This window comes from Loa loa (assembly GCF_000183805.2).
Source record: "Loa loa unplaced genomic scaffold supercont3.85, whole genome shotgun sequence".
In the NCBI taxonomy this organism is placed as follows: domain Eukaryota; kingdom Metazoa; phylum Nematoda; class Chromadorea; order Rhabditida; family Onchocercidae; genus Loa; species Loa loa.
Window position 1 is genome coordinate 145,147 of NW_018108265.1, and position 24,908 is coordinate 170,054.

General features: G+C 35.6%; 8 protein-coding genes across 8 annotated transcripts in view; 5 read left to right on the forward strand and 3 right to left on the reverse strand.

The window, feature by feature from the left end:
• LOAG_04236 (hypothetical protein) lies at nt 1-646 on the forward strand (the record flags this gene model as incomplete). The annotated part of the gene is made up of 2 exons (XM_003139773.1): nt 1-150; nt 371-646. Coding segments are annotated over 2 exons (426 nt in total), but the record flags the coding sequence as incomplete, so codon positions are not given.
• A 623-nt stretch (nt 647-1,269) lies between these two features.
• LOAG_17508 (hypothetical protein) lies at nt 1,270-2,891 on the reverse strand. The gene is made up of 3 exons (XM_020450170.1): nt 2,651-2,891; nt 2,424-2,513; nt 1,270-2,041 (listed from the first exon to the last, which is right to left on the reverse strand). Exons 1-3 carry the CDS (start codon nt 2,675-2,677, stop codon nt 1,847-1,849), a joined length of 312 nt encoding a protein of 103 aa, XP_020306194.1. The 5' UTR covers nt 2,678-2,891; the 3' UTR covers nt 1,270-1,846.
• Nucleotides 2,892-3,987: 1,096 nt separating this feature from the next.
• On the reverse strand, nt 3,988-5,702 carry LOAG_17509 (hypothetical protein; the record flags this gene model as incomplete). The annotated part of the gene is made up of 6 exons (XM_020450171.1): nt 3,988-4,153; nt 4,606-4,775; nt 4,852-4,871; nt 4,921-5,012; nt 5,208-5,312; nt 5,629-5,702. The coding sequence occupies 6 exons, from the start codon at nt 5,700-5,702 to the stop codon at nt 3,988-3,990; spliced, it is 627 nt and encodes a 208-aa protein (XP_020306195.1).
• Nucleotides 5,703-6,530: 828 nt separating this feature from the next.
• LOAG_04239 (ATP synthase g subunit family protein) lies at nt 6,531-8,017 on the forward strand. The gene is made up of 3 exons (XM_003139776.2): nt 6,531-6,622; nt 6,901-7,047; nt 7,427-8,017. The coding sequence occupies exons 1-3, from the start codon at nt 6,548-6,550 to the stop codon at nt 7,604-7,606; spliced, it is 402 nt and encodes a 133-aa protein (XP_003139824.1). The 5' UTR covers nt 6,531-6,547; the 3' UTR covers nt 7,607-8,017.
• A 1,644-nt stretch (nt 8,018-9,661) lies between these two features.
• LOAG_04240 (hypothetical protein) lies at nt 9,662-11,061 on the forward strand. Its single transcript, XM_003139777.2, has 4 exons — nt 9,662-9,841; nt 10,096-10,173; nt 10,307-10,469; nt 10,728-11,061. Exons 1-4 carry the CDS (start codon nt 9,668-9,670, stop codon nt 10,892-10,894), a joined length of 582 nt encoding a protein of 193 aa, XP_003139825.1. The 5' UTR covers nt 9,662-9,667; the 3' UTR covers nt 10,895-11,061.
• Nucleotides 11,062-13,242: 2,181 nt separating this feature from the next.
• On the forward strand, nt 13,243-17,203 carry LOAG_04241 (hypothetical protein; the record flags this gene model as incomplete). The annotated part of the gene is made up of 10 exons (XM_003139778.2): nt 13,243-13,266; nt 13,496-13,660; nt 13,945-14,078; nt 14,474-14,610; nt 14,863-15,021; nt 15,188-15,328; nt 15,620-15,763; nt 15,997-16,071; nt 16,177-16,393; nt 16,728-17,203. 10 exons carry the CDS (start codon nt 13,243-13,245, stop codon nt 16,951-16,953), a joined length of 1,422 nt encoding a protein of 473 aa, XP_003139826.1. The 3' UTR covers nt 16,954-17,203.
• LOAG_04242 (repair protein Rad1/Rec1/Rad17 containing protein) lies at nt 16,233-22,155 on the reverse strand. Its single transcript, XM_020446547.1, has 9 exons — nt 22,058-22,155; nt 20,659-21,351; nt 18,517-18,672; nt 18,215-18,355; nt 17,951-18,121; nt 17,649-17,768; nt 17,456-17,545; nt 17,180-17,285; nt 16,233-16,859 (listed from the first exon to the last, which is right to left on the reverse strand). The coding sequence occupies exons 2-8, from the start codon at nt 20,767-20,769 to the stop codon at nt 17,235-17,237; spliced, it is 840 nt and encodes a 279-aa protein (XP_020303129.1). The 5' UTR covers nt 20,770-21,351; nt 22,058-22,155; the 3' UTR covers nt 16,233-16,859; nt 17,180-17,234.
• A 1,073-nt stretch (nt 22,156-23,228) lies between these two features.
• The window catches only part of LOAG_17510 (hypothetical protein), a 10,870-nt gene continuing 9,190 nt past the window's right edge, over nt 23,229-24,908 (forward strand). Inside the window, exons 1-4 of the mRNA XM_020450172.1 lie at nt 23,229-23,595; nt 23,712-23,764; nt 23,871-23,978; nt 24,102-24,282. Of these exons, the coding sequence (XP_020306196.1) occupies nt 23,586-23,595; nt 23,712-23,764; nt 23,871-23,978; nt 24,102-24,282 (352 nt within the window). The 5' untranslated portion in view covers nt 23,229-23,585. The remainder of the gene's footprint in view (nt 23,596-23,711; nt 23,765-23,870; nt 23,979-24,101; nt 24,283-24,908) is intronic.

Sequence of the window (24,908 nt, forward strand, 5' to 3'; positions counted from 1 at the left end):
ATTATTATTACTAATTATTATTATTATTATTATTATTATTATTATTATTATTATTATTATTATTATTATTATTATTATTATTATTATTATTATTATTATTATTATTATTTGTTAATTATTATTATTATTTATTACTATTATTCATTATTAGTGCACACATAGAGACCAGCCACGATTTTGTCCACTGATTGAAAGGTAATTATTTCCTGAATCTGCCCCCAAATCGGATGTACTCTTCCCTGCAACCATTACTCCACATAACTTCGTCGCTATCCTTTCCTTTTGGTTAACAATCTTGGATGCTTTTCGCGCTGAATAAAACCACCACAATAATCTAATAAATTTAAACATTTTGAACATTTGAACATATGTTTGCTTAAAATTTGTGCTCATTCAAAGGAACGTTTTCCAGAGTGGCGCTTTCCCCCAGATTCATGCTAATCATCTTTTGTCTTTGCTCTTTTTTGTTCCGCGAAGAAATTTTCATCGATATCGACAGAATTCCAATTCTGGGCCTTTTCGAAATAGTTGCAATACAATTATTATAAATTTCCAACAAATATCTCGAATGGGCTGCCGTGTTTTAAGCTTTCGAACTATCACTTTTTCCATCAAAGAGGAATACCATTCACATTTCAAAGATACTGTTTGATAAATCAGTTGATATAGGCAAAAAAGTGGCGATAGTTTCGGGTGAAGAAACTTATTAGAATTTGAAAAACAAATTGCACATTATTATTCAGCTCAAATTGTAAAACTAGATGAAAACTCTTGATACTCATTATGGCTTAAACCCCTTACTGGAAAGGCAGTTAGTAATCACAATTTCATTTTTCATTCAGTGGTCTATATCACCATTAGGCAGAGTAAATAGTCTTATCTGTCAATGCTTCAGAAGTTACTTTTTACTTAAATTCATTCCTTTAAAAGTTCGAAGACAAGACAAACCCAAGTCATGTCACCACATAACTTTGGAAGACGCGCCAGAATACATGCGCTAGATTTTGCAATAAAGTAACAATGGTAACAGAGATGATAAATAACAAATTTTTCATTCGAAAAAAAAAACTCATATACTGCCAACCCGCAATTTGTCATTACTTTCTAAGCAACCGTGCTCTCTTTCCGAATGTCCATACAACCAATACAACCAATGATTGGCAGTGATTTTAAACGGACGCAGACAAAGGAGTATAAAAACTTTTTCTTGTTCATGGTTCAACATTGAGAACTATTTGACACCTATGAGCGCATAGAATAAGAACTAAAGCGGTGGATTTTATTTCAGTTTTACTCTTACCGTAAAGAAAATTTGTGAGCCGAGATTCCATAATATACATTCCACAAATCAGTAAGTAATACATAAAACCAGAGAAATGACCGTATAAAAAATGAAACAGAGATTTACCATTAAAAAAAACAACGTATAAATACACTATCGGAGTGGGATAAACTGATACAAAGCACTGTTTCTAAACTTGAATGCCCATTCACAAGTGCAGAGAACATCGAAAACAATAAATATTCCTCAAAATACACGAAATGACACAAATCATACGTAAATGAATCATGGTAAAGAAATTATCAAAAGAAGGACAAGTGCACAGCTGTAGATAACCAAAAGAAAAAAGCTACCAATGATAAGCAAATTGGCATTCCCACAAATAAAGTGGCGCAGAAGACTCTCTCTGCTTTACGGACTGCGATCAAAAGGCAGTGTGAAAAAAGTATGAGATGATTAGGTAGGAAGAGTTTTCAAAGAGTGTCAGGAATTATGTAAAACCATCCGAACTTTAACTAGCAAAAATTAAATGATCAAATCAAAGTGGTAAGCAAAAAAACGAAATTATGTATGTCGCAGAGGCGGAGCAACAAGTATAATGGCATCACCTCGAACAAACAGCATCGGTATCTGACGTTTCGTCTGTTTATGCATTTCTTCAAAATTTTCTTCGTCCAATTCAACGGTGGTTACTGTCTCTTCTACTTGAGATAATATCATGTTTAAATGTTGATCAAACGCATGCAAACGACCTCGGACCTGGAAATTCTATATGCTTCTTAAAATCACAAAGCACCATTGGAGTAATGACTACCGGCAGTAGAATGACAAAAATCTGCGTTGTTAAACTTAAACTTGAAGTTGACCACTATCAAAGCTTGTGTTTTCTTTTGTACAATCAACATCCAGAGGAAGAACTACCACAAGGAGACTTAAACTGACCAAGAAGACTGATCAAAACCATAACTATGTGCAACAAATTCAGAGAAAACCATTACCACTTCAATAAAGGGACCCGAAAAAAGAAATAAAATTGAACTTCTATTCCTGTACTACTCCTGCATCAGATAACTAGTCTTCAGAAAAGCACTTCTGAACATCTTCATGAATTACTGTTTGAAAAAACAAAAATACTCCAAACCTCACGATCATTGCGCATTTTCACATAAATCCGTTCATCTAAACTTAATCGAATTAAATCCAATGGTTCTTCTACACCTGTGCTCACCACCTATAAACATAACTTGCAGACTAATACCAGTAATTCATAAGTTTAAATTGCTATCAGCTAAAAAGGCAAGCAAAAATAAGTACGATATGGCACGAAGTAACAAACGAGCTCGCAAGGCACAGTATGGGAAAAATTACATTTGTTTGTCCCTGCTCTGTTGTCATTCTAAATAGTGCTGGCAGCAAACTTTCTGCAAACCACTAAATAAACATGGATAAATAAAATATCAAAACAGTGCATTAAACGATCTTCAAAAAAACCCAAGAGTCAATAATTAATCACTTGAAGAATATCGGAAAATCCGAGCAAATTTTGAACATAATTTCCACAATAAAACAAGAAAAACGATACGTAAAAACGACAAGAGATATATGTAGCCTTATATTTAAAAAAAAAAGATTTATGTAACCTTTATACCAGTAAAAAATCGACATACCAATCTGTGATATCTCTGCAAAATTGTAATGAACAAAACATATATGCAACCTTTATATTAAAAACATAGCAAAGTATATGATTTGTAGTACCACTGTAAAATTATAATAACAGATATCAACGTAAAATTATCGGCAATATATGTAACCTTTATATTAAAAACACAGGAACACGTATAATCTGTAATATTTTGTAAAATTGTAATAATCAATAGATATATGTAACTTTTACATTAAAAACACACCAACATACACAACCAAACATGAACCACTCAGAAAGAAGCTCACATTTCAATTCTTTAAAGGACAAAAGTAGTTAATTTCTTGAAATTTATCCTGTAATACACTGGTTTACATTTGGGATTTAGAATCCAAAAAATTGGGAAAAAGAGGAAGTGTACCAAAGACCACTGCAAATATTTTCCTCAACAATACCAAATGATCCTTTACTTGCAATAAATTTGTGCGATCAAATTTATAAATTTATGGGAAAAGTAATTTTTCCAGTTCTTAGTGAGAGCTCAGCTCACTTGAAGCTCTATTTCTTATTGCGGATATAAAAAAATTTCACTCTCTTTAAAAATAGGATATAGTGTTAAAGATGAGATGGGGTTTAGCTCCTCGGATAATATCAATTCATATCGAATAGTAGTCTACAGTACTAATGGATTCAAAAAATAATGCGCAGCATAACGTTCATATTTTGGCGACGTCAGACACAGAACTTTTGACGTGACTAAATAGCCGATCAAACCAAACTCCGCTGTCCTATAAATAGAAATAATTTATAGTTTTTTCCTTTTTTTTTTTTAAAGATTAAGACTCGCAACGTTACTCTTAATGTTTCGACAGTAGAAGACCAGTGTGACTCCAAAAAATGACCACTTTTAATTTAAATCAAAATACCAAAGTCTGTCAAAGTAAAAAGCAGATCAAAGCTGAAGTTACTAAAGTAACACCACCAGTCACTGGACGTTGTTCCTGACAGTCAAGCAAAAATAGAAGAGATGGAATAGTGAACTGTTCAGAACACTAATAAATTATTCCTGTTTGACACGACATACGGCAACAAAGTGAGCTTTGGTCACCGGACATAGATAGCCTACAGGACCATCCTCACAATTCGCGCATACCAAATATTTGACACCATCGTGGGCATGCGTAAAACCAATATTTTCAAAATCGAACATTCTCTCAACCTGCCACCTACAAGAACATTTGCAAAGTTTCTACGTGTAACATTTAATATATCTCTTATTTACAAGGCCTGAAGATAACGACTACTAGTACTCTGCAGATATTAGTGAGACATATCCCTTATTGTAGCTTGAACAGAACATATCTTTTCACCTATCTCCCTTGAAATATATCATTTAATCCATTTTCTGATTAGGATTACCGAAAAAAAAACCATGCCTATACAAAACACTTGAGGTTGCTGGAAAATATATCACACGAAACGTCGGCAATGACAGTGGTACAATTTTTGATCCTAATGATTTGGATAGCAAATGTTAATTGTTTCAAATTATCTAAACGAAAAATCACTTCTTTTTATAACACATTAATTTTTCTAAGAGCTTTCTACCACAGGAATTTATACAGTTCAATGTTTTCCAAGACAACGGTATCGAAGCATGTTCCCACGAAAAACAAACCATGAATTGATGATTTCCGCGCTTATCGAAGTACTGTTTTGTGTCTGTCGACAGAACGGTAGAGAAAATGGCTTGGCATCCACAAAGGACGCAATATTAGGAGACAATATCGCACAATTACATTGCATGCAATGAATGGGAAGCGCGTTTCGATTATTGGCAGAAAGATTCTGAAATATCTAAGTCCAGAAAATCGGCAGTGATACCGGTTACTCTAAAGAAATTTGAAAAAAAAGGAGGAACAACCGCTAAATCTACCAGTGCAACTAAATGAAAGGGAAATGATACAAGATCACTATTATGAGCTGAATGAACGCTGTCCATTCCGAAACGAATTGATTAGACCGTCTTTCAGTGCAATCCGCCGATTCAAGTCAGCTATCTTTGCACGTTGGTAATTTTCGTTCCTAAAAAAGTGGCAATTTTCTCTCTATTTACACATTTTTTGTTGGAAGTTATAACACAGAAAAATAGAAGAACTTCAGAAAGGAAATCCCTAATACTTGTGCCTATTTTGATGATGACAGTGTTACTTCATGCAAAAAGTATTCGTTACGGGAAAAAAAAAATTGCGTCACTATACAACAACGCATGTATCATACCCAACTATATCAGAAGTAGAATCGATGGAATCTTTCAATTGTTCGAGTGATGCTTCCAAGTACCGTAGCTTTAACGCAATATCCGAACCGTTTCCCTTATCAGCTCTGTAACATAACAGCCGTTACTCGTTTATCAATCTATATCGAAATCTTAATGAGGACATTATGACAGAAAGTAGCGACAGTAATCAACGAATTTAAATGCTTCGAAATGTGGAACGAAAGCAGCTGAAATAAGATAAAGGGTTAAAACAGATTCAACTTCTTGTATGCTCTCGTGCTGGCCATTACTACACGTATAAATCTTGAAATATGTTTAAGATAAAGCCGTCAAATCATAGAATTCCCAAATATGTTTAGGATAAAGCCGTCAAGCCAATCCCATTCAAAAAATATGAAATAAACTAGAGAAATAACTTACAGAGCAATGAAGTTGTGAATGCTGTTGTAAATGTTATTTAAATTCTTCAGGGCAATGGTCCCATCCACGCTCATAATAGCCACATTTAGGAAGCTAAACCGGAGAATACATTTACTTCATCCGTCCAAGCTCATTATAAAACCAACAACAAACAACCAACCACGATTTAGGAAGACACCACGCTGAAGTGAACCGAACGTTCCTCATTAAGCATCATGCCTAGTAGTGCTCGAATTTTAAGCAGAATTGTTCGGATACAGTTAGACCTATACGAATGACATGCAGATTTGAGGTATGACGATCTGGTCGTCGTGTGGGAGTTATTGGAATGAGTAGACGAAGGCAAGAGTGGGGGGAAAGTTAGTGGCTGGGCTTACTTCGAAGAATGCTATTTATTTGTCTTTACGTCCGGGTGAACATATTTTTCAGGACATGTCTTATTTTCTTTTTTTATTGCACTAAAATACTTTCTAACGTTTTCTCATTTTAAATTGAGTATCTGTTCAAAAATGCTGAGTGATACATACTCTTGCAACAGCGTGAGTTCCCATTTAAGCACCCTTCTTTTTTCTGCACAATTGTTCTATTCTTTGAATTGACCCAAGCGAATCATCCTGGAGAATATTCTTCACGATTCCCAGTGATGTTTGATACCGGCAATCTGTTTTCCCGTTTTTCAATACACGCTGTTTGAGAGGTGCTTAGGGTGGACTATCAAATGAAATCAATGTTTTGTCGGAACAAGGTTGAGATGCATTTGAGAATGACTTGCTTGATAACTTAAACATTATAATATACCGAGCCAGTCATATAAAGATCGAACAGACTGCCTGTTTGAGTACTTTGCTTCTTTCGCCAGTTTCAATTTGCTCTTATTGAGCTTTAATCGTTGTTTGGCTTAGTTATCCATTTTTCAGCCATGTCGAAGCAGATAGGTCTTTTCGAAAAACTGGCAAATGCTGCCGGTCACATCTATCGCCATCATCTGACTCAGGTAATTAATAATTTATGGTGGTTTAATCGAGTGTTTAGTTATGTTGCTGCGAAGTGAAAGTTGAAAACTGCTGATTGCTTTTCAATTACAAGAAAAGATGAGGAAATGATCTTGTAAGTTGTATGACCTCATTTTTCTGATCACATTAACATCTTAGATGCTTAGGAAAAAGTGGATTTCGTGATAAGATCTTGGAAGTGGAATACAGACTACTATATTTAATGACTTCTGTGGGATTCCTAAGATTTTAACATTCTTACTTCGTTATTTTTTCTAAGCATCCTCGGCGAAAAGCGTTGTGGAAAGATTGTTGGCATAAAGAACTAAAACCACCAACATTGGAAGAGTGGCCAGCCGTCAAGAAAGATTTCAGGCAAATGATGGATGTTATTACAAGTAGATCATACACCCAATGGACCGTTATGGTAAATTATTGTTTGTCTTTTTCATATCATTCATCAGTAGAACAGAACTTGTTTAGGCAATTTAAAGGCTTTGTTTTAACAGGATTTTAGCAGTAAAGTGATCAAAAATGGGACTGCCTTTCTTGTTTTAAAGGGACCTCTCTTAGCATCATAAGGAAGTACTGTGCTTATTTGAGAACTCTGCATATTCTGAAATGTGATTTGTGCCACTTAACAATTTTATTAATTATCGTTATTGTCTGAGTCAAAACTAAATGGAATCCCAGTTGTCATCGAGATGCGTTATTTCAGTGCGTAAAAAGGAAACTGGGAATCAAAGTGATCCGTTAGAAAAAAATTTCGATTATTATCTGTGGTAATCAGACTCAATTTTTTATAGGATACGCTGGTGCGAACATGTGTTGCGGTGGAAATAATTTGTTGGTTTTTTGTTGGCGAAGCTATTGGACGTCGTTCATTTGCCGGCTATATTGTCCCAGCAAATTATGTTGACAAAAAGCTAGCGAGCATGGTGAAGAATCACAAAGATAACACTTACGACATTGCTCCGAAAGCCTGATGAACATCGCAGTTATTCCTTCTAATTTATTTTGGAAATATATATTCGTACAATTTTACAAAAAAGATTGAAAATTCAATAGTCTTTCTTAGTTACTCATAGATGTAAAGTACGTTAAGACATATTTAGCAGTCAAATACCTCGATTTTCATGCTTATATTAATAGATGCTTCCAGATTCCATATTTGGGAAAATCGGAAAGCCTAGATATTGAATTTTGATTGATGTTGGTATAATGTGCTGGGTTGTTTTGTTCTGATACATTGGATTTCAGCATAATTTGGTGTGGAAAAGTGGTAGTTTTCGTACGTTTGTTGTCGTTACATTCAAAAAAGGTTTCATGAGTATCCATAATCTGCGGAACATTCCCTATATTGCTGCATAATTTTGTTGCACTTGTCAAGATTCGTGAATTTTGGGGTATCCCTTTAAGGGGAAAATCCGACGAAGTTGAATATCGAACGTAGCGTTTTATCAAAATTGCCTGAAAAATAAGGACTAATATACTCTGTTATTTGATCATGACTGTGCTACCGCAGACTCATCTTGTGAGGGTTTGCGTTACTGTGAAATTGTGTCTGGAACAAATTTAATTGCATCTTATTTTAAGAATGTATAGTTATTAGTACGGCACTATCGTGTTAGCAGGCTGCTTATTGGTTATCAGCCATTAATGGTAGTCTTCTGGATCGAGTGCATTCTTCGAGAGAAATAATAGTAAGACTGATAAAAGTAGAAGTGAAGCAAAATGAAGTGTTGAAACAGAAAAAAGAATAAAAGTAAAGAAAAATGACATCAAGTATGTACCATTTCAAACGGAAACATTGTTATAATTAAACTGTCACGTGGCATAAACTGCGAACTGATCTTCTAAAAAAAAAAAAAAACTCTAGAAAGGCATCGAGACCAGACTTTTCATTTATTAACGTTTCTAGTCTATTCCATCGTAATATCTTTAGCATATTTTCAGGTCCTACGACATAGATCTTTTGTAACGACATTTACTCATTATTTCATTAATTCTCTGGGTTCGTCCTTCTCATCCCACACAGATTTATTGAAACCAATCATAGGTCGATCATCGGATTTATATACTTCGGTCAGAAGTTCAATAGTTAAGTCCTTTTCGCAGTGAACAGTTATGTTCCTGGCCCAGCTTGTACTTCATACTGTCATTATTGTCTCCAACTCCCCCTTTGATTTCAATTATTGTGTGGGTTCTGACGGTATATCCTGCCACTGTTAATTGATCCATACAGATGGAGGTTGCTACATGCCACTCTAGTCCTTTGACCGCTTATCTTCTTAACAGTGTCACATCATTATCCAATTCTCATCAAACCGGGGTGCCTAACTCGCCAAAAACTAACAATAGCGGTATTTGGTGTTCAAGATGGCAATCGGTTAGTAATGGTTTAGATTAATTTTAGATTCAAGTCAATCCGAAAAGTCTTGCCCATTCCAGACAGAAGTGGTCCAACCACCACACGAAACCCAGCGTCATTTTGAGTCATCGTAATTGCACAGCGTGGTTGCAGCTCGTGCAGTTCATATTTACATTTCGCCACATGCTTCATGAATACACTGCGATTGGAGGAGGTCGAAGGTAGGCGGTGTTGCATAAATGCAAGGTGCAAAGGGTATGTAAGGTGTGGTGCGGTCGATCGGGCAGCTTTTCTTATGGATATAGTGTGTACGTATGATTAAATGTTGAACGATGTGGTCCTTGTCCCTCTTGAATCAGACTTATGGTAGTATGATCAATCATTTTGTTACTAATTATTTCGTTGGTCGAAATTTCGATCTATACACTGATTAACGTTAGCCCTTCCACATTCCATGGAACTGTTCTGCTTACTTGCTTGAATCTTCGGGAAATATATTCACTGCAGAACTTCCATACTTTAATGAGTTATTCCTGTTAACCTTTCCTGGAAAGTTTTAGATTCTTCTTCTGTAAATGCTTTGAAATGATGTAAAAAATATTCGTGTACTAACCTTGTAGTTTTACGAATTATACGGTAATTCTGGGTTTGTTTTCGTATATATCAGTGATTTTAGATGAGGTGGGAACTGTTGGCATTTTTAATGTTATATGTAAATATCGTATGTGGAGAGGATACAGATATTAATGACTCCGCACACATTGTTGCATCAAAATTTACGCTGTCTCAATATGCAGTTGAAGGGATGGATTATGTTATTGATTATCGCCTTTACAATGTTGGTGAGAAGGTAAGAGATATTAGATTTAATAGTAACTTTATTCATTAAGCTCCCACAATACTAATATTAACTGAACGTTTCTATTAGATTATTTAACCATTTCCAAATAAGAACAGAGTCTAAAGGTCAAATTTGCATTACCTGCCGTTTTGCAGGCATTTGTTTTTTGCCTTTTGAAATTGAAGTTGTATTTAGATGAGTTCAACAAATTTAGTCGCAAGAAGCAAATGAGTGATAGTTTGCTTGTTAAATAAGTTTTTCAGGCTGCCTTGCGTGTAACATTAGATGATCGAGATGGTTTCCCCACACAAGCTTTTGATGTTATACGAGGCCTTTTACAGGTAATTTAGTTCTGCATTGGATTTTGTTGACATACAGACATTCCTAACAATTTTAATTGTCTTCGGGTTTTAAATTACACCATTTTCCGAAAAATTAGCTGGTGTATAAAGAAATTTGGTTTTCAAATTTCAGGTACGCTGGGAAAGGATAGGTCCCGGCAATAATGTGTCACATTCAGTAGTGGTGCGTCCACGAGCTGTTGGTGCATTTAATTATTCATCCGCTCAGATAACATACTATCCAACTGAAGATGCGAAGGAAGTGCGCGTTAGCTACACAACTGCTCCAGGCGAAGGTCTTTTAGTTTTTATTTGGTTAGGAGTGATATATTTTAAAGTTGAAACGCTTATTTCACATTTTTTAGCTTGTTATAATTTACTGTTCGAGTTATTACAAAGATTCGTATTTTTACTCACTGCAACGGTAAAGTGCCCAGCATGATTCACCACCAATAAAGTCGAATTATGATACACGAGTAGGTAATGCACGTTACGGAGAAATATAAAACTTGTTGGTATAGAAAGGATTCTTTAAAACTGAAGTATATCCTCAGGATATATTTATCGACGTAAAGATTATGACCGGAAGTTTTCTGCAAAAGTGGGTGTATGGTTGATATTTTTGATGTTGGTCGCACCATCAACAATTATTCCATTTGCACTGTGGTACAAAAGTAAAGCGAAGTATGATCAGGAAACTCCGTCGAAGAAAAGCAAATGAATTTTGCATTGTTATTGCAACTTACTTCATTATTAATGTCACAAGAAGCTTCTGGAAATCAGTCTGTTAACAGTTTTTTGTTTTTGTTTTTGTTTTTTTTAATAGTAGCAAAAATAAGAGCGATAACGGGATTTTTATCGAATAACATTATAATAGATGGAAGAGCATATAAGCTTCTAAACAAAGGAATTGTTTGGTGTTAAAATCATAGAATTTCTAATGGAATTTACCTGTCTTGTCGCGTTTGCTATGAAAAATTAAATTTTGAGAATTTTTTTCAGAACTTCCAGTTAGTGCTTTAACTAATTTGTTCAGTGATTGCTCACTGCAGGGAAATAAGGAAGTGGTTTTATTTTATTTTAGAGCAAATCACGTTTTTGGTAGTGGTCGGTTTAGTATCCAAATGAATCGAACAGCTATTTGTTGGAACAGTATCCTCACAGTTTTATCTTTGTGCTTATCTGAATAGCTGTGTTTTACAACTAAAATTCAGCCCTCAGCAAGTATTACATCGAAAACAGCGGAATTGTTGTATTGTTGCTCTTCATACTTTTTGTTTTTATATAATTTATCGTGTCTGTATTTCATTTTTTTTTTATCATTCTTTCCTTTTTAGCATTAAACTGCTTCATGTCATTGTGATATAAGTTTAAGTATGATTTGTATGAAGTTCTGATATTATGACTAATGTTTTTCTCTCAATCATTTTGTTTTTATGGCTTTAATGGGTTACAGGTGAGGTTTATATAATGTGTAACTGTGTAATAACTTCGTTTTCTCATGTTATTTGCAATGTTCAAGATAAAAAAAGAAAAAAAACTGAATAGACAAACTTCACTTCTTGCTGTGGGGAAATGCACGCATCTTATGGAACAATTTTGATTTTTAGTACGTTGTGCGGGTCTTCCAAACATAAATTAGAAGACTGGGGTATTAATGCAGATTAATGCAGCTGTACGCATTGTCAGATAGTAACACTGGGAACAGATCTGTCAAAATTGAGTTGTCGAGTTAAATTTCACTTTATGTCTGGTTAGCTGCTTTACTTTGCGACCTTCCACCGGGTATACTACAGGTCGAAATTGTGTGAGCGCAGTGGTTTGAAGACTACAGCTGAAGGAGGCTTATGCGAACTCTAGCATCATTTCCTTAATCCCACTTCTCAAGCTATGGAAACTGCAAAGTCAACCATGGTTTGATAATTCTGGAGCTTGACTGATTTTGAGACCCCAGCTCAAATTCGACAGTAGGTTAGAAACTATGAGACTAGTTTATGATGGCGTGAGGATTGGTTTTCCATATTAGATGAAAAGTGCCCATTTTATATGAAGGAGCTGAATGTTTGTTGATCGACGTTGTCTGTTGCACGACACGAGTTGTGGGTTTTTGTTCCTTGAACTAACACAATCCCCACATCTTAAACTATGAATTTTGTTTACTTTAAACGTAAAACAAGCCCGATATCTGTGTTATCGTTGACATTGGTAACGGGCCGCAACCATTTCCTCGAACACCTCGATTGTGTATTACCAACGATTCCTTTTCTGTTCCTTCAAAGTTGCACTTAAATTTTGGCTACATTACTTACAATCACTTGCTAAATCAGTTGTAAATCCTTAGTTCAAAGCAAATGAAAATAGTATGCTGTGTTATAAGGTGGAAAGGCCGAGTGTTTCTCATAATTAATAAAAAAAATAATAAACTTTATTTCAAGACTACTTTAACTTTATACTGTTTAGAAACTTTCAATTTATTTAAATTCATTCAAGTTTTTCATTTTTTATGTAAACCAAAGGGAACAATTCCATAAACTCAGGTAGAAATCGAGATTTAACAATGTTTGTTTTGATTAAATTTTTTCATTTGTAATTATATATTAAGAGTTAAAAATTGAAAATTAAAAGTTCTTTTAAAAGTTCCCAAATAATAAACAACTAAATTAACTATATCGAATAGTATGTTTTACAGTCCCCCGTAATCTTTCCTCATTTCATTCCACTCCTATTCCTGGTTATTATCTGATCATCTGTGCAAGTTTCTGAAATTTCGGATGAAATAATGGATGGAGTGATTTAAAGCACCCCGACGTGAATAGAAAAAATAAGGTATGATGCACTGTAGCTGCTACAGTTCCATCACTTTTTTACAGATAATAGCTAATATTGTCACGCGGTTGAATTGTGAAATATTTTTTTTTCACATTACAACTACCTCACAACTGCCCGTTATAGAATGTTTCATTAAGATATATCAATCGTATTTGCAGACAGCGTAGACGCATGATTTTTCTTAAAATTAACTCATATATCATTATATATGTAACAATTTTACATATATCTGTAGCTGCAATGAACGATTTGGATGATTTAAAGGTTGGTTGTAATGCATTAGTTGTAATGCATCGATTTCAAAAACGTTGAACGAAAAAGATTTGTATCAAAAGCATTATCTATGGCCAAAATTTGACGTTACATATAGTCCATTTAATTCTATAAGAAATGGAACTATGATTTAGCGAATTTAAAGAACTACAATTTAAGCTTATGGTTTTTACATTCTGGATCGTTTTAGAAAAAAATGCACTATTTATTTCAATTGTAGTATTTTGATCGTCGGAAAGCTGATTCTGAGACATTCTTGATACCGTCCGATTTCGCAATGGCTTCAGAGCTTGATGATGTCTGGCGGAACAGCGATGATTGGGCCCTTTATAGTAGTGGCAAATTTGAGGGTGATATGGATATAAACATCATTGAATTGGCAAATGTGAGCTCTTTTTTTGAGTCGATTTTAACATTGCAATTTTTGAACTTCTGTTTGGAAGCATCTGTGTCGCTAGCTCGGTTTTTATGGCTTTCCGGCATAATCATAACTAAAAAACATATTATGTATTTTTAAAACGGTATTCTTGTTGAATGATTGTTTCATTATATGCCCCTTCTATTTAACAGACTAAATTCAGCTCTGCAGTGCTCATTAGATAATGTAAACAAAGTGACTTTTTACTTTTTGCACATAATTTTACGACTTGTCATCGTCACGTATCTCAGATTTATCCAAACATTGATAACGACGACACAAATCCGCAAAACAATATACTGTACAACGCGGTACGAAATCGACACCAATTGTGGCCTAATTCACGAATACCGTATGCCATGAGTAGCCAGTACAGTCCATATAGGTGACACCTTTCGTCAATTTTTAAAACTGATAACTGAAAAGTATAAAAATCCTTGTACTTGATCTTCAACCAGCAGTAAAAAGTTCAACAATTCGTTGGATGTCATAAAATTTGCAAAGTTAATTGAGAACTCACACTATTCTGCAATTAATTTTTATACTCCTCATTACGCAAAAAAAATTTGTGATGTATTGGTGTGGTTTCAGGATGCTTTGAAGAACGTTTTCCTTATGTGTTACATATTTTTGCAGCATATGAAGGCCATAAAAAAGGGAATTTCATTCTTCATGAAATAAGATTAGGTTCTGCAGACAGATTATCATCTTGAATCCTATTCACCACAAGAAATAATATAAATGGGATGTAATGTGATATGTATGGGTGATATTTTGCAGTCGTTCAGTAATAGCAGCTGCAATGCAGGAGTATACACAACGTACATGTGTTCGTTGGGTACCACGATCTATTGAAGATTATGATTATATCTACATAGTGCCCGATCGAGGATGCTATTCAATGGTTGGCAAAACTGGTAAATAACTTTTCTTACAACTACGTCCTTCATTCATTTAATTGACATCCCTAGTTGTTCTGAGAATTTGTTTCACTTATTTATCCATTTCTTGTCATGCATGATGTCACGATATAAACTTCGAATTCTGACTACAATCATGTAATAAACTGGATGTCGTCGAAGTACGAGGCGAAAACTAAATTTAAAACATTTTCCTTGTGCTGCAAGTTTAATTATTTTTAACAGAAATTTCCTAAATTTACTGATTAGGTGGTAGACAAACGGTATCGCTCGGTACAGGGTGCATACAAAAGGGCATCATAATGCATGAACTGATGCACGCGGTTGGGTTTTTCCATGAACAATCCAGAACTGATCGAGATAAACACATAACAATACTCTGGGGAAATATACAACCTGGAATGCAGGGTTAGTTCTTCTGGTAGTACATTTCAACTGACTACTCTTGTGACAAATGTAATGAACTTTTACGTGCATGTCCCAATTCCACTGCCATAGCCATATTTCTTTCATCTATTTAGGATTTTTTTTGGTTCATTAAAATTCAACATTTTTTCCCAACGCTTATTTGCAGGGCAATTTGAAAAATACGATCACGGTATGATCGATTCACTTGGCGCTGATTATGATTACGATTCGATTATGCACTACGGATCGCGAGCATTTAGCCGCAATGGTCAACCAACATTACTGCCGAAAATTCCTGTTGCTATTGGTCAACGAATACATTTCAGCACACTCGATATATTCAAAATTAATAAACTTTACAATTGTCCACTCCGTGACTATTTGAAATTCTTTACCTTTTTCTTATCATATATTGACTTAACGATATTAGGGAAGTGAAAAAGAAAGTTTTGGCATACAGATGATACAAGCACTAAGATGATGACTGTAAGCATATCAATATTTCAGTACAAGACTTAGGATTTAAAGAGTCACCATTTCACCAGTAGTTTAGCTCATTTTCCCTGAATTAGTAAATTCTCAGTCTTAATAACTTCAGGTACGACTGAAATGCAGAGACTAGCGGAAACCCCAGCTTCTAAAACCAATGAAAGTCGGAAACCCACAAATGCATCCACACTTCTGACCATCACTGAATCTTGCAAAAACATTCGTTTGGATTGCGACGAACTCGTCAACTATGGTAATTGTGAGTTATGAATTCCTGAAATCGCTCGCCACGATATGATTTGGAAGTTTCACTCACTGAAGACATGATTTTTGAAAATGTTTTAGGCTACGGTGTTAACATTAGTTTTTTCCTGTTAATGTACTTTCTTCAATAAGTCTACAACTATCACCCCCTTTCTGCGCGTGTCAATCGGCGCACTATTCCAGATATTCAATTTTTCATGATACTCCATTGTTACTGTTCAGGATGGTGTACAGGTAACCCACGATGGATGAAACATTACTGCCCGAAGAGCTGCAGCATGTGCAGCAATTCCACAGGTGCGCTAATTAACACACTACTAAAATATATTGAAATCTTCTTCATTTGGGGTACCTAGGTTCACTATTTCTTTAAATAAAGAATCAATTGACTATACATTTCAGTTCAGCCATGTGTGGATCAACGGCCAGACTGTTTTACACTTGTGCAAAATGGCTACTGCACAATTTCGAACGCATTTATGCAGGCTTTCTGCCCCGAATCATGTGGTTTTTGCAAACTAGTAGAAGTACTAAGCAACGAAACAGTGACAACAAAATTATCAATTACAGGTACAGTAATAACACCTACAACAGAGGCAACAACGAGGAAATTCAACAGGTGGGCTTGGAATGAAAAGAACGGGACATTTTTGTCCTTTTCCATTATTCATTAACTTCCTAGTTTTTACGCCTCCACAGAGTAAATACCTGACCAGGACTTTCCAGCCGTTTGCTGATAGTACATAACGACTTTCATGGATTTCCATGAAGGCTTATCAATCAGCTTATAATCTTTCGTATTCTCGTGATTCACTAGAATTTCCGAATGTAGGTACTGTCATGATTCCAAATACCAAGGCTCAATTTCTGCAATTGAAGTCCCGAGTCGCTCAGATTTGCATTACCATTTCATTGACTGAATGTCCATATAAATTAAGACTTGAAAATCACAGACTGAAACAATCGTTTGGAACCGCATGGAGAAGGCTCATCAATTCAAAAATAAATCCTGCTGAAATATCTTCTGCGCAAAAAACGTGCAGTGACCGGAAACGTTTCTGCACTCATTGGAAAAATGTTGGATTCTGCAAAGGATTGTTTTCCAGTTTTATGCTGGAAAACTGTCAGCGGTCATGTAAAATATGCACCGACGAAGATGATGATAAATTTTCCGAGTAAATGAAACACTTGTCATGGCTCATTAAAAAGCCATACGGACCTTGATTTCAAATATTAAAACAAATTAAGTGTTAGAATATAGCTTCTCTTACTATTACCCTAATCGTAACACTATGCATAAGGAAGTTCAACTGCAAAAAAATAACAGTATAAAATTTGTTTTCAAGGGATTCGAACTGTTATCAGGAAAGAGAAAAACTGTTGGTAAACAATGAAGGAATCCGACCGTAGCAAATACTGTGTTTCTCCGGAAGTGATCATAATCCAAATATATTGTAGCATTAATCCACAGAGATATTTTCCTCTTCCGATGTAGGGATATCAGGTATACACTGAAAACAGTTCATTTCCAGCACAACTTTTGTAAACCCAACTTGTGCAATCAGACAATTTAGCTGACATCATGAGTTCCTTCTAAAAAACGTTCAAAGGCTGTGTTTGATTTGCAGTCGTTGAGAAACCCTGACAACTTCTGTATGGAATACAATGAAAACAAACTTACAAAGAATTCAAGAAAGATATGATGGTTTTCATTATGCTCCACCATAAATTGTATAGACAGTATGCCTCGGTGATCAATACGGAGAGACAACTAAAAGAAGACATACGATAAAATATTTCTTCATAAAATTTATCGAGTCAATGCTTTTTACAAAAACTCAAGTGATTATAACCTTATACTAAGGTATCTTCACCTTACTGCAGATATCTAACGAGGAAGTCATTCGCTTTACTAGACTCAGCCTATAGGCAAACTCGACATGCTGTTTACATTCCAATCGTTCGATTTGCTCAGAATAATGTGGAAACTTCGTCTGCAAATAAGCATGGGTTCAATTTGCTTCGACAAGTAAAACATTGAAAAATATGGCATAAGAAGTCGGACAATCTGGATCCACATAAAACTGCTTCAAGTAGATAACGAAAAATCACCGTAGAGTCGCAAGACCTGCAACACAAAATAGACCTAAAAACGATATTCAAGTGTAAGGTGAACCTTGATTGTACCCAGATCTCCTTCTGTGATTACACTCAATGAAAATCGGTCAATTCTGAAACCAACGGATGGGCTGCTCTGATCAAGCTCGTGAAATGTTTCTTTCAGCATCCATGGTTTCATTATAACCTTTGCAGCAACACTGGCAGGATTGAAATCAAAATCAAGTACCTAAATTCTCGCACTAACATCAGCAATATCTTTCAGTTTTTGTTTCAGTTTAACAAATTCATCAAAAAAAAAAAAAACTAGGAAATCACTTACCACATCTGGATTTTGGGTTTTGATTAAACATCTTGCAACAGTTCCATCCTTTTCGAGCATGACTTTGAGAGGTTCACCGTAACCATCGTAAGTCATTTTCAGAACTGTACTGACTCCAGCACCAAAAGCGCTCAAGCATTCCTGCAAATAAAAAAGGGAAGGGTAGTTGTAACACAGTAACTCGATATTTTATACTTCTTGCGTCTGTGAAAAATTGATAATTTGTAGGAAAATAGTAAGGTGGTGAAAATCGAGAAGCATAACAGAATGAAAAAGCATGTCATGAAGTAGACAAAAATAACCGTGAAAATATAGAGAGGTATGCGAAACGTTACAACATCTTCATTTAGAATGAACTCAGTAAATAAATCGCTTTTAAAGTAAGCTATTCCTTGAACACAATTCTGATCATCCACAACAATTCGCAAACCATTCTTGCTAATATCGATAACACAATTCTAAAAGAATACTTGAATTTACACGAATAGTCCTGAAAAAACGATCAATATCTAATCCAGCTACTGTTCGAATTAAATTTCGGTTTTTGTATAACTAGTAGATAGGTGAAACGACTAACTGCGTTGCAGGCTTTTTCCACAAAGCTCAAGAAAACCCATGTAAACATACAGTCATATTTTCAATACAATCAGAACTTTCAATACGACAAAGACTGGTAAAAGATGGCAGGAGGATGGCAACGCTACCGATAGTTGTACTCACAGATTAATTCTGTTTAAATCAGTTTATTTTAGTGAAATCGCAGTATAGCAAAGCAAAGAAACAATTTAAGTTAACAGTCCTCTTAAACTAGTATGCGTTAACTTGTAAATGCATAATTTCTGTCTGCCGCATAAAATCCCATTATGCTTACCTACATCAGCATGTGGGAGGCGTGAATCATGGAAGGCACATACATATTCTCAATTCTCTGTGCTCTTACAGAGGTTCCTAAGGAATAAATAACCAACTATCTCCTTCAAGTTTCAAGTAATTTCAGGTTTGTTGAGAAACCTGTAGAAAGACGGAGCTCATGGTGATTGGGGGCGTTTTATAACGACTTTCATTTGAATGAGTAACGCGAAGAATTGTTTTAAATGGAAGAGGTTTTCAAAAACTATTACTAATAATTTCGCTTTTTGAATTCTTATATATTCTTCTCGAGGCACATACATGCAAACCTCAGAAATCGTCCAGTGTATGCTTTCCCACGGCTAGTGGTAACACTTAAATTCAGAGTTGCATAACTAAATGAAACCAAAGCTCATATAAAACAGGGCTACATAGTTTCCTTAGGATACCTTTTCTAATATAGGAAAAGATCGCCAAATGTTTCAAAAAATCATACAATATTTCTCGTGGTTATAAAAAAAAGTATTAGATACTTTGTGCTTAGGGATTTAAAAATAGGGAAGGCAGTGCCAAAATAAGTCCAATCAGACTATCTTATTGAGGGAAGGAGAGCAAAATTAGCATTTATGGAATTAGCAGTTCTACAATTTTCGAAACAATTATTGACAACAGTGAACTATGGAAAGAGATAACAACATAAGTATGGAATATCCCTTCTTGAAGAAGCTCAAAAGGCATCTTGACAATTACAGCTGTTGAAAGCACTTGGTCAGAAAATTAGAAAATAGAAATCTGGAAGTGCATAGAAGGAAATTGCTGATGCATCATGTAACTAAGTTTGAAGAAAGTGAACACCGAGGGATCTGGCATGAACAGCCTTCCATATGAAAGATAGAAAGCCGTTGGTAAGGAAAAAGAACTTGTCAAAATCGAAGCAGACGAAATATATAAGGCTTCCATCGTTAGATTAGTTTAAGCTTAGCTGACAGCATACTTAATGAATGAGAGGAGATGAAGACCACACTTTTACGAACGTCAGAAAATTAGTGAATGAAATACAAAGTATTTGTCCTCCTCTCCGATTCGCATATTACTATAGAAGTGTGAATGTTGCTTTGTTATATCATCTTTTCATTATATTGGGAAAAGAGTTAAATGATTAGAAGCAGGAACAACAACTGTAAAAACCTCAATCACGTGCTGTTAAAAAAAGACATTTTATAGGAACTGAGAGCAAGAAGCACAATTTGTCTACACGGCTAGGACTTCAATACGATAATTATGTCAGCTTATACTAGAAGTAATTGTTCATTACCACTTCCAACCACATATTTTGCCAAGAAAAGTTCTGCGAATTAGAAATTTTATCGATTGACCCATAAAAAAAAAGTTTTAACCCGCTTTTTCAAAACTATGCCATCAACATGGCCTACGAATGTAAGAAGCGGTCAATGAAAATAGGATTGAGAATACAAATAATCTTAGATAACTCAGTGGCACTAAAAACATTGCACTGAAAATCTGAACAATCTTAGTTTTTACAAATATGTTGTCTGCATTTACACTATCTGCTTTATAACAACCAAGAGTACCACCTCTCGAAAATCGAGTGCCCTCAATGCTTGATGGAGATCACGAGCATCTTCTAATTTCAATAGGACCAGTGTCTGTTCAGGTGCCACTCCATCAAGCACAAGTGTCATCATAAACCAAATTTTTTTCTATTCTGAAATAAACCACTAATGAAACGAGGACGATTTTCACGCTTTAAGTACTAAACAAGTTACTAACACTAAGACATTTCTCATTCTGTAATGACAAAACAGCAAAGGTTAGATCGCCCTCCAGTCTGAGTACCTCGAAAAACCCACAAGTAGTTACATTTAGACATTATCAAACATGAAGCATTAAACATGAAACATCTCTTGTTTTCAAATTCGCAACCATCTTTTAATGTAATGCCTCATGTTTTCGAATTTCTCAAAGTAACAAGCACACAAATTTTTTCTACAGTAAAAATAACAAATAATACCGGTTGTTTGAAAAACATATCTTGTAACTTATGTTTCTAATTCAGATGTTTCTCGTCACTTCTTTTGATCGGGAACAATAAATTTCACACAAGGAACCGTACGAATTTTCGCGCCGGAAGTGGTCCGTCGTTCAATGGACGATAGTCCAACGGTTTTGGAGCCTTCAGCTTTGGAGTGTGCTTATTGTCGGGTGGCGTAGTTATTTAAAAAGGGAGCAGGTTTTCGTTATCGGAATATCCAGTTTGATTTGTAGAGCTGAAGAACGAAAATTTAAGACTTGATATACTGCGTACCTATGCCAAAGCAAAGTAACCTCACATACATTACCGAAATGTAAGAAAATGTTATATGTTCAATGACTTACGTAAGTCGGATATAACCTTGCACACATCCTCACTCTCTTAACTTGGCTCGTTAAAGTTACTTTTACTGAACAGAATTTTCGAACACTAACAATTCCAGTTTTTATATTTTATCCCCTTCATTTTCAAATATTTGTCTTCATTGACGTAATTTACCATGTTGGAAATGACAAGTGCTTTGTGCAGAAATATCAGCAACATGTCTTAGACTAAAGTAGTCAGGATAAACTGTATCCACGAGCCGGATGTTAAGTAATAAATATGAGACAATGTGTCTTTTCAGCCTTTACTGTACTATAATTGTATGGTGTTACAACATTTGAAAAGCCATAAAAGCTAGTCCCCATAAGCTTCTCAGAAATGATGTTTAGTTAGTACTGTTTTGGGGTACATTAAACGGACAGTAATTTTGCGACGAGGAGATTGCAAAACATTTTCCTCAGGACCAGATATTAGAATGCAAATGAACAAATAAGAATGGTTGAATACTGAAGGAAGGCTACGATTTAGTCTTTGCAGCACGAAGTGCAACAGCAATAGACAAATGTATTGGTAGTTGAGTGAATTCCTCTATAATTTAGTGACAAGAACAAACTGACCAGTGCCCAAGAAATACCGCATTGTACGATAATTACTATTCATACCAGCCAATGACGATACACATCACGAAAGGTCCCTACGCAGAGTATATGAACTTTATATAATCTCTTCTCTAAGGCAATGCACAAACTTTTCGCTATCGCACGCTTCTCTACGACTCTCTCGCCAATCATTCGCTCAAAGCCACACCCCACCGCACTCCTTCGTCTGCCAGTCTCCACGATCGACGCACTACGTCAAAGTTATCGACCGTTTCAGTAACCAATACCTATTGACTACACATTTAGACAAATGTTTATTTCTGTGTATAATATCATCACATCGCGACTGATGCATGCTTTTACCGCCTCCCTCAATTTGTTTTCTTGAAATACCTGCAATTAGCAGACAAACAAAAAACCAGAGTCCTTGAATGAGAATTGGCTTTAGTGACGGGATGAAGAATACGGATGAGGACGCATCCCGCTGAAGTTGCGTACGAATACTGAACTAAGGAAGACTGCGAGATATGTATGACCTAAGCTCGACCTTTCATGGCACTACCCCTTTATCGGCAAATATTCGAGAGTAGTGAGTGCAGGCAGATGCAGAGCGCAATTGCACCTTTCTGCAGGACACACTGCTAACAAAGCCCCTTCCTCCTATGACATTATTTAAGCACGTAGAGGAGAGCGGTACTCTTCACTGCTCTTTCTCCGTCTCGTTCAACAAAACTGGTATCCCTTCTCTACACGCCAGAAGAAGAAATGAAGAGAAGAACAGCGAGGGTCGTGCAGGTTGCAGAGAGCAGGAGGGCCAGAACCGGAGCTGCCAGCAAATTCGATAGCGTCGAATGGGCGCAATATTTGCAATGCTTGCTATCGTTTTTCTGCTCCTGCTGCTCGTGAATTTGTGTCGCGTGAAATTTGTGATCGCTAGTTGTTTCTTGCAGTTTTTGAATGCATCCCGTATCTCTTCTTGGCTACGTTTTGTTTGATATTTCTCGGTATTTTATTGCGGAAACATCCTAAGAATAACAATAGCTTCAGGGTTGGTGATGCATGAAGTGATGCTATAATAAAGAAGCACACTGCATTCATTTCCTTGCAATATTGGTTGTTTTGTTACATTCATTGTGCAAGGTTGCTCGCATCTTACTACGTATATTTCGGTTCATCTTTATGATTATACGTCCTTGTCTTTCATATGTCGAGCGACATTGTTCGTTTCAGAGTTGTTTCAGTCTGAATTGTGTTGTCATCCTTATGTTCGTGATGATAATTGTTATCAGCGACTCTCCCTCATTATTTTAAATCCTTCAAAACCTTCACTCTTTTGCACTTCATTTGTCACATTTGGAATATTAAATGCTTTCTTCATATTCAGTGATTATTTTCATTTTCATTGCAACATTTCTTACGTTTTTTAACTAGATTGTGCACTTTCAGCTGTCCATTTGTTTTTTGTCTAGTGTAGTGATTTTTTAAGTACATTCTTTTCCAGAAATTTTTGTCCGCTTGATGTAAAGCTTCTGGTTAACAATCTACTATGTCTCATGGTAAGTTTCAAAGTTATGTCTCTAATTTTCACTTAGTCGGACTTGACCTCCAGATTACCGAAGTACTAACTACTATGTAAAATTAAAGTAATTATGGTACACTATTATTACTGCAGTTTCAGATTTAACTTGCGATGAGACAATGCCATCTGTCGATGAAGTGGAAAGAGTGAGTTTAACTCATTTTAACTTACACTGTACACAGCTCTGCTTATGTAGAGAGATTAAGCTGTTTGTATCGAAGTCTCTAAATATTTTATTTTTCCAATTTCAAGAGAGATGGTCGACGCTTCTTCCAACAGTCAGTTAATGTTCCTATAGCTCGAATTGCTCCAGTTTTACCGAGTATTGCTTTACAGCAAAATTCACGTCAGTTTGTCAAGGTTTGTCCCTGCATTTCCAGAAGTGCAGTAATATCACAAATTTTTCGTTTCTTTATCATATGTATTTCCCAGTGTGTGTTATTTACTGTATGAAGTTTGCTGGATAACTATTCTTATTTGCAGACTTACATAAGAAGCCAGGCAAATGCGCCATTTCCAGCAGGTTCAAATGGTAGTCAAAAAATAGTACATTATGGAACAACATCAGTTTCTTCTATTCCACAATGCGCCGCTGCTGTTCCTGGTCGTTCTAAACTGGTTACCATACGTCCAGTTGGAGCAGGCCATTCCTTATTAAAATCATGTTAGTTTGTGGGATGAATTGATTTCCTGAGTTCATAATGAGGTTCTGTTGAACATATGTCCAGTTCATTTCTGCCCTCAATTTGAAGAAAAACTTGCAGCATCGAGTTTCAGTACAGCAAGCTAACCGTAACGTGCTGTCGTTTTTTTTTGTTTTTTTTCTAACACAAGCATACCTAGACCATTCTCTGATGCTTTAGAAATTTTTAAATAGCTGTCAGTTTGAATATTTTAGTGGTAGTATCATCAGTAATGACAGGGAGAACTGTCATTACACGGTTTGATATCATACTAGTGTACATCCTGTACCTATTCGACCCATTCATCAATTTTTTCTGGACTAAATAATGTTTATTTTCAGATGATATTGCCCAGCTAAGTGGTAGCCCTATGACGACAGTGTATCTTCAACAGCAACATAATTTACATTTAGCGAGTGCACAGCAACCTGTTCTTTCCTTATCGCCGTCGCGTGCTCGGGAATTGGAGGAATCACGCGTTGTTCGATCTTCTCCAGCTGCTTTCACAAACTGTGGGAACACTGATTCACGGTATAATATTCTGCTCGAGATTGATAATTTGGAATATTCCTTTTATAATTTATATTAAGGTCCATTCATTTGAATC